At 31.1% G+C, this 8,269-nt stretch overlaps 1 protein-coding gene across 1 annotated transcript; it reads right to left on the minus strand.

The window, feature by feature from the left end:
* Positions 1 to 6,946: 6,946 nt before the first annotated feature.
* Positions 6,947 to 7,519, minus strand: LOC138338795 (uncharacterized). Its single transcript, XM_069289881.1, has 2 exons — positions 7,295 to 7,519; positions 6,947 to 7,186 (listed from the first exon to the last, which is right to left on the minus strand). Exons 1-2 carry the CDS (start codon positions 7,517 to 7,519, stop codon positions 6,947 to 6,949), a joined length of 465 nt encoding a protein of 154 aa, XP_069145982.1.
* Between the last annotated feature and the right edge of the window lie 750 nt (positions 7,520 to 8,269).

Consider the following 8,269-nt stretch of genomic DNA (forward strand, 5'->3'; position numbering starts at 1 on the left):
GCGATGGATACTATATTTTGAAGGACGTATCGCGCGCCGCAATGGTTACTATTATCGAGGGTCGTGTCATGCGCCACGACAGATGCATGGACAGATATGTCCCTCATGGGTCCTTGATTGAAAGACAACGGTGTTGTAATGACCCTCTTAGTTGTTTCATAAAAGTTACTAAAAAGGTTTAATTACTAAAATGGTTTAGCTTAGAAAAATGGGTAAAATTCATAAAACGACTAAGAGGGTCATTACAGGTGTGTATCACTAGGTCATACATGCATCATTATACTTGACATTGCATTGCACATACTTACCATTAGTGAACTTAATATTGTGTTTTTCTAATCTTGTGATTGCCATTTTGCGGAACATGTGATTGTTGAATACTGAGATTATTATTGAAGATATACAATTTGTTGAAGTGTTGTTTTTGAGGACATGTAATTTGTTGAAGTGTTGTTATTGAGGATATGTAATTTTTTCAAGTGTTGTTAGTGAAGATATCTAATTTGTTTAAGTGTTGTTGTTGAGGAGTATGTAATTTGTTAAAGTGTTATTGTGGAGGATATGTAATTTGTCTAAGTGTTGTTGTTGGGTTACGTGCTATGTAAACCGTGAGCTGTTAGGTTGGATTGATGTTTATGCAGGTTGTAGTTGTGGAGGTTCGGTTGGGGGTGGTAGGAATACCCGTATTTCATCCCCTTAGCTTGTGTTAAGGGATTTACTTGCTGAGTACCGTGTGTTTTTTGTACTCACCCCTTGCTTCTATAATTTTTTGTAGGTTACTAGCCTGGACCTTTATGATATATTCTCTTCTTTTCTGAGGCTTCCTGGAGATTTATGAGGTAGTTGTTGGTCATCTCAGCATCCCTTCTTACTCTTATTTATGATTTTGTTCTACTCTGGAAACACTATCATATTAGACTAAAATTTTCTTTTGATTCAATTGTAATACTTTAGAGGCTTGTACACTTGCAACCAGGTTTTGGGGTGTAATGTAAGTTGATAGTAAATTTTCCGCATTTTATTGTAGTAGTTGAGTTTTAGACTGACTTATCTTGGTGGGATAAGATAAGTGTCATCACATTTATTTGTGGATCGTGACAAGGTCTTAGTTTCCCTAAATTAACATGACTTTAATAAAATTTAAATAATTTGATATACTTAATAATTAATTACCTATCTCAATATACTAAAACTCAATTTATCGGATGATGGTAAGTAGTAAACTTCCAACTTATGTCACTCATACCGTAAATCAGTGGCAACCATATACTGCAAAATGCACTTTATCAAAACCTTAGCTAATGATTAGCTATTCAATTTAAACAATTCAATTGTCAAACAATATAAAAATTAAATGGCATAAGTTCGTCCAAAAATAGAAAAAAAAGAAGAACATTCCCCTTTTCCACAACTAACAGAACCATAACTGCACCAATTCCATATATAAAATGTACTGTCTAATTCCATACCTATATAATATATAACAAATGCGACCGTTCTAGCACTCTAATCTTTCAATATTAATTGTTTCTGCTTTTATTTTGATCAATCATCACATCTACACTTAAAACTTTTCAATCAATTTTTTTCAACCAAATTCGCGTGGGTATAAAAGGGCCTAACAATTCACCTCCTTCTTCTTTAACACATACCAATATAATAATCTATCCATATGATTACACTAAAATATTGAAAGCTGAAGGAACAAATTTGCTAAACTGAAGCGCTTCAATTTGTTCTTGACAATCCTGTGGCTCCCTTTTTTTCCTTATTCTTTCAACAGATCATTTATCACTCTAATTATATACCTTAATATTATAATTGGGTAAAAGTGACTCGTTATTTATTTTATTATTATTTTCTTTAACTACCAACTATGTATATTATTAAAATTATTCCCATTAATTTCAAAATTATAATTAATCAATAGTCCAAAGTACACATTTACAATCTATTGAGAAGTATTTTATCAAAGAAAAAGTTCTAATGCTCAAAACGACTGAATGAGTTGTTACACCTGAAGAGTGAACTGACGCAAGTTTGATTTAAATTTAAAGTTAACAGGTCAAAATTTGATATTTTCTATTATATAAAAATATGAAGTTGTGTACAATCAAGGATAATATGGTCATTTCATATATATTTCATTTTAAAATTCTATAAATTCTATTTTTAAATTTGTCAAAATATTTTTTCAAGTAGCTAAATTTCCTACAGAATTACATAATTATTCTACAAACTATAGATTATAAGATTTTTCTAAAAGTAAGTCTATGACTCAAGTAAACGAACACTAACACATTCTTCATTTCATTCACTCCTCTATTCTCTCCCCTCTCGTGTCATATACCAATAAATTTATCACCCTTTATTTGTAATTTGCATGCTAAATAATACATGTTTCGGTATATATCTCTTATTAAGAAGATCAATAATGCAATTTTTTTTTCAACATTAAAAACTTCATTCTTAATTAATTCCCTACATGATGATCATACTTTTGTAAAACAATTATAATACAAAAGTAAAATTCACTATTTCTAGTGTGAACACATCATTTTTGAGACTTGTCCAAATAACATATTTTGAACAAAATTCAATTGATCCACATTTTTCAAACATTCTTGTGAATATGATAATGGACTAGTTAACATGTTAAATCCAATATGAATCAAAATTACAATTCTTAAAAAGCCTAATTCATAAGGAATGTATCCAGTGAGCAAGCTTTTCAAGACCTTTCCTTTTGTTCTCGTTAGACTTTTAGATTTCATGGCGTCGCTTTTGTTTTCAAATTGTAAAATTAGTTTTTGAAGTATCTAATTTATTTGATGTCTCTTTTTATGTATAATTCCAAAACGTATATGTCATTATCTAATTAATTGAGAAATATATATTTATTTTTTACTATTATTTTATCATTAGATAAAATCATTTTAAGCAAGTTATATAAAATATTATTTTAACTTTCTTATGTTAAATTACTGCAATATATATGATATTAACTTTTGTTAATATTTTTAAATTCTCATTATTTGAGATAAAACATTCATCCATCAAGTATATAACTTAGTTTTAAAAAAATTCTTTCCTTACTATACTAAATTGTTCTCCTAATTTTAATGAATATAAAGACAAAATATAAAGTCATAATTTTTTTTCTTATCATTTTATCATTTTGAAAAGAATGAGGTGATTCATTCTAATTTTTATCAAGTATGTCATTATTTTTGTTTGTTAAAAACCTATCAAACAAATTTATAAGTGTACTCAAAATTAATCTACACATAGATCAATATTAAAATTTTAAATATATTGAGACTCATAATTTTAATCGATTTTCTTTAATGATTTTCAAATAAAATAGAAAAATATATTATTAAATTAATTATTTTATTCGAATATTTATGTTTCACATGATGTAAAAATAATCACGAGAACATCTGATATTTTATTGTTATTACGTTTACTTGAAAATGTCAAAAATAATTTTACATTTGAATTGTTGAGAAAGAATTAAATTTTTGATGTATTCTTAGATTGAAGAAATAGTTTTTGGCCTTTATTAACTTTGTGCCCTCCTTAACCCCTCTCTAAAGGAGTATAACTTGAAGATTTGAAGTCTTGACTACTGGGTATAGTGTTCATTAGTAGTTTTTTCTCACTATTCCTGGATTTGATCGAATACGTTGTCTTACTTTCTCTCTCACACACACATATTTTCCATAGTAATTTATTAAATGTGACGATGGATTTTATTGGTTTAGCTCTTTCTATTTCAAAATGTTTAATCTCTGTTTTTTCTTTTTGAATTAGGTAGCAACTCCTTGTAACATAGGTAGAAAAGTGATACTTGTGTTAATAATTTAGCATAGGATGTTGTAATGAGCCAATGACACACACTTGGATGTGATTTTGCAAGTTTATTAAAGGAAGTAATAGGTAAGTGTGATATATATGCTCGTATGTAGGGGTATAAAAAGAATATCAAAGATCGTCTGAACCAATCAAATAGAATGGCATCAAATCATTTTATTATTATTAAATAAATATTTAATAAATTATGGGTTATTGTTTAAGTGTATACCATGCCAAACAAGTAGGATGAATTTTTCATTTTGTAAAAGAAAATAAAAAAATTTCCAAATCGAACAATCTTATATGTGTATCAAAATATTTATATATAAATATAAACAATTATATTATATATATATATAAATATATATTCTTTTCGAACATTTGTTAAATATATATGCATCTTAGGTCTTAGATCTCTGATGACAATTCAAATTAGACATCATAATTTACGTTGTTGGGCCCAAGCATAGCACATCCCAATATTCAACTTGTATTATTATATAGAAGATTCAAGTTAAGGACCACCAAGGGCAAGTTTTTCAATTGATAAAGATTCTAGAATGTTTGTTTCTATGTTATGATATCAAGAAAGTTGTAATAGATTTGTAATGACAAAACAATCAAATATATTTTCCTAAATGTCATGTGTATTCGACTGATGTGACATTTAATATGAACCCACATTTTCAATATCATGACCCAAATTCATAAGTCGTGATGACACTTATGTTCCCAACCAATAGGTAAGCCAACCAACATATTTAACCAAACTTAACCAACTAATGAGTACAAAAAAATAATTAACAAATCTCCAACACAGAGTTCCTTATAAGTAAGAAATGCGGAAACTAAAAAAAATACCACCCCAAGAATTGGTGTCATATGTACAAGAGCTTCTAAAATACGAGGCAAGTCTGAAACTTAACTGGAAAATCTAACATAAGGGATACCCTATCTGAATACTAAATGACAGAATAAGTAAAACATAGAAGGAGGTGTGGGTCACGGAACAGCCAAGAAGATCACCACAACTCCAAGACACTCCAAGCTCAGACTCATAATGCTCCACGTGATGTTCTCGTATCCGGAATCGAATCTGCACTACAAAAAGTGCAACAAGTGTAGTATGTGTACGAAATCACGTATACCCAGTATATCTCATTGACCGACAATGAAGAAGTAGTGACGAGAGTTTTTGTACAAGAAAAAAACAATTCTTCAATCATACAAGTCTATATTACACTTACTAGTCAAGATTCATGAAATAGAGGTAATCAAATATCAAGTACTTTCCAATCACCAAAGAAAATACATAATCGTCAAAAATGAATGATGTGATGAAATGCAATGCAATATAATCTCATGAAATGATATATCTCAAAATACCCAGTACTCTCTCAACCGTATATACATGATACTCCTCGAAAGTACATCGAGAGATCATGACCCATGGGGACTCGCGAGATCCATATACCGACACGGACGATCTCAACACGTCTGTGAGGACGATCTCAACGCACTTTCATACAATCAAATAATTTTTGCACGAACAGTCTTCACGTGCCCAAATTACAATCTTAACATCTCACCATCCCCAGCACGGACAATCTCCACGTGCCCAACTTAAACTCAATCTCATGTCAATGCATGTACACAATACTATTTCAATTAAGGGGACGATGATGCACCTTAATCATTCAAGTATCAACATAATACATAACCAACTCAATTATCACCACTATACGAGTATAATAAAAAAAACACAATCACACAAGGATTTCAAGTCAATAATATATCAGTTAGTTCCCATATGCTTTGGCATTCTCAAATTTACAATCAATATTTTATGGTAGTAACTTTCTCTTTTATAACACCAGTACTCATGTCAATGCCTGTCACACCATTAATACAAGACCCCCAACTCTAGCCCTTACCCCTTTGTCTATTTCATTTTTTTAATATTTAATTAGAAAAACGTCGTTCAACAAGCCTAAAAAGCCTTAACATACCTCAAGTGTCGAACTCGTGCCACGAATCCTGAAAATAGTTTCTTCCCTTTTCGCAACGGTTCGGAACATTAACGATATACCAATAATGAAATATTTGTAAGTAAGCACGTTTGTAGACATTTAAATCATTATATGTCTATCATAGACCCTAAAACTCACTCATATTTTTAATCTAGCTCCGAATCTTGATAAAATTTGTATGCCAAAATTATCATACTTGCTAAATTTCAAGCCAAGAATTTATCTTTAACCTCTCCAAATACCATAGAATTCAATGTTAAATCATATAATATATACCTAATAATTAATTACCTATCTCAATATATCAAAAAATATTATCTTAATTTGATATAATAAATAAAAATAAGAATTAATTAAGAGAACCAAAGAATATAGCAGTGTCGAGACCACATTTTTTCTTCTCTTCAAATGCATATGGTCAATTGTCTTACTTTATAAAAAATTATACATATAAATGTATAATGTGTCCAATAATTAAGAGTTCATTGGCCATCATTACCTCAATCAACCCTATGCTACTTTGATATTTAATATAATATGCATTCCAACAACTACCTTAGGACTTAATCACCTCTAAAAACTTATTTTATTATATTACTACAAGTGCACCATATCAGTATATATAAACTTTACTGAATCTGGATTGGTTTACCTGAAAATCAATGTTCGTTGTAGCGGTTTGGTTCCTCTCGTATCGACATAGATATTTTCTAACCTTTATTTCTTTTTTCTAAAATAACCTACTAATCTATTTTAATTATATGAGCCAAATGGTAAGGATTAATAAATAAAATATAAGTTTGACCCATTTACTATTCAAGTATTAATTATAAAATAGATATATTATCAACTAGTACTCCTAGTTACCGAATTATTTTAACATACCCCTTTAAATTTCACGGAAGAGTCAAAATAGTCCTAGTTCTCAAAATGACCTAGCGGGTCTTTACATCACCTACCACTTAAACAAATGTTCGTCCTCGAATGGAAAAAGAAAAGAACTCACCTGAACGCTCAAAAAGCTGAGGATATTTACTCCTCATGTCTAACTATATCTCTCATGTAGCCTCATCTATTGGACGATGTTTCCATTGAACCTTTAATGAATCAATCTCTTTTGATCTCAACTTTAGAATTAGCTTATCCAAAATGGTAACTGGCTCCTCCTCAAAAGTCAAATTCTGATCAAGAAACATTGAATCCCATTGAATAACATGAGCACCACCTTGATGATACTTCTTCAACATTGAAATATGAAATACAGGATGGACGCCTGACAAACCAGGTGGCAAAGCAAACTAATATTCCACCTCACCAATATGCTCCACAATCTCGAAAGGACCAATATACATTGGGCTCAACTTTCCCTTCTTTCAAAATCTCATCACAGCCTTCATGGGTGAAACCTTCAATAGAACTCTCTCTCCAACCATAAACTCCAAATCAAGAACCATCCTATCTGCATAACTCTTTTGCCTACTCTGAGCCATGAAAAGTCTATCTTGGATCAATTTGACCTTGTCCAAGGACTCCCTCAGCAAATCTGTACCCCACGGTCTAACCTCAAATGAATCAAAACAACCAATTGTAGAGCGACATCTCCTACCATACAAAGCCTCAAATGATGCCATGTCAATGCTTGAATGGTAATTATTATTGTAGGCAAACTCCGCTAATGGAAAGAACTGATCTTAGTGACCACCGAATTCAATTACACATATCCGCAACATGTCCTCAAAAAGCTGAATAGTCCGTTCAGACTGACCATCCGTATGAGGGTGAAAGGTTGTTCTAAGATACACCCGAGTGCCCAACTCCTTCTTTATAGACCACAAAAAATGAGATGTATATTGGTTGCCACGATATGAAATAATAGAAATGGGAACCCCATGCAAGCGAACTATCTCTCAAATATAGATCTTCGCTAACTTCTCTGAATTATAGGTTAGTATGAACTGGTATAAAGTGTACTTAGTCAGTCAATCAACAATGACCCATATAGCATAAAACTTACCCAAGGTATGTTGCAACCCTACCACAAAGTTCATAGCAAGACACTCCCACTTCCTTTCAGGTATAGGCATGCTCTGAGTCATACCTCCAGGCTTTTGTTGTTCATACTTCACTTGTTTACAATTCAAACACCGATATACAAAATCTACTATGTCCCTCTTCATACGATACCACCAATAATGTTGATTCAAGTCATGATACATTTTAGTATCCCCCGGATGAATAAAGTACCTCGAACTATGAGCCTCCTCTATGATCAATCTAGTCAAATCACATGTACGTGGAACACATATATGACCTTAATCCTCAAAACTCCCTCACTATCAAGAATTGCAACCTTGACTTCTCCTTTTAATACCTTGTCTCTA

This window comes from Solanum lycopersicum, chromosome 10 (assembly GCF_036512215.1).
Source record: "Solanum lycopersicum chromosome 10, SLM_r2.1".
Lineage (NCBI taxonomy): Eukaryota > Viridiplantae > Streptophyta > Magnoliopsida > Solanales > Solanaceae > Solanum > Solanum lycopersicum.

Coding starts and splice junctions, on each gene's coding strand:
- LOC138338795 (XM_069289881.1), bottom strand. CDS start 7,519: ATGGCATCATTTGAGGCTTTGTATGGTAGGAGATGTCGCTCTACAATT. Junction 7,187..7,294: donor GAGAGAGAGTTCTATTGAAG/GTTTCACCCATG, acceptor GTGGAATATTAG/TTTGCTTTGCCACCTGGTTT.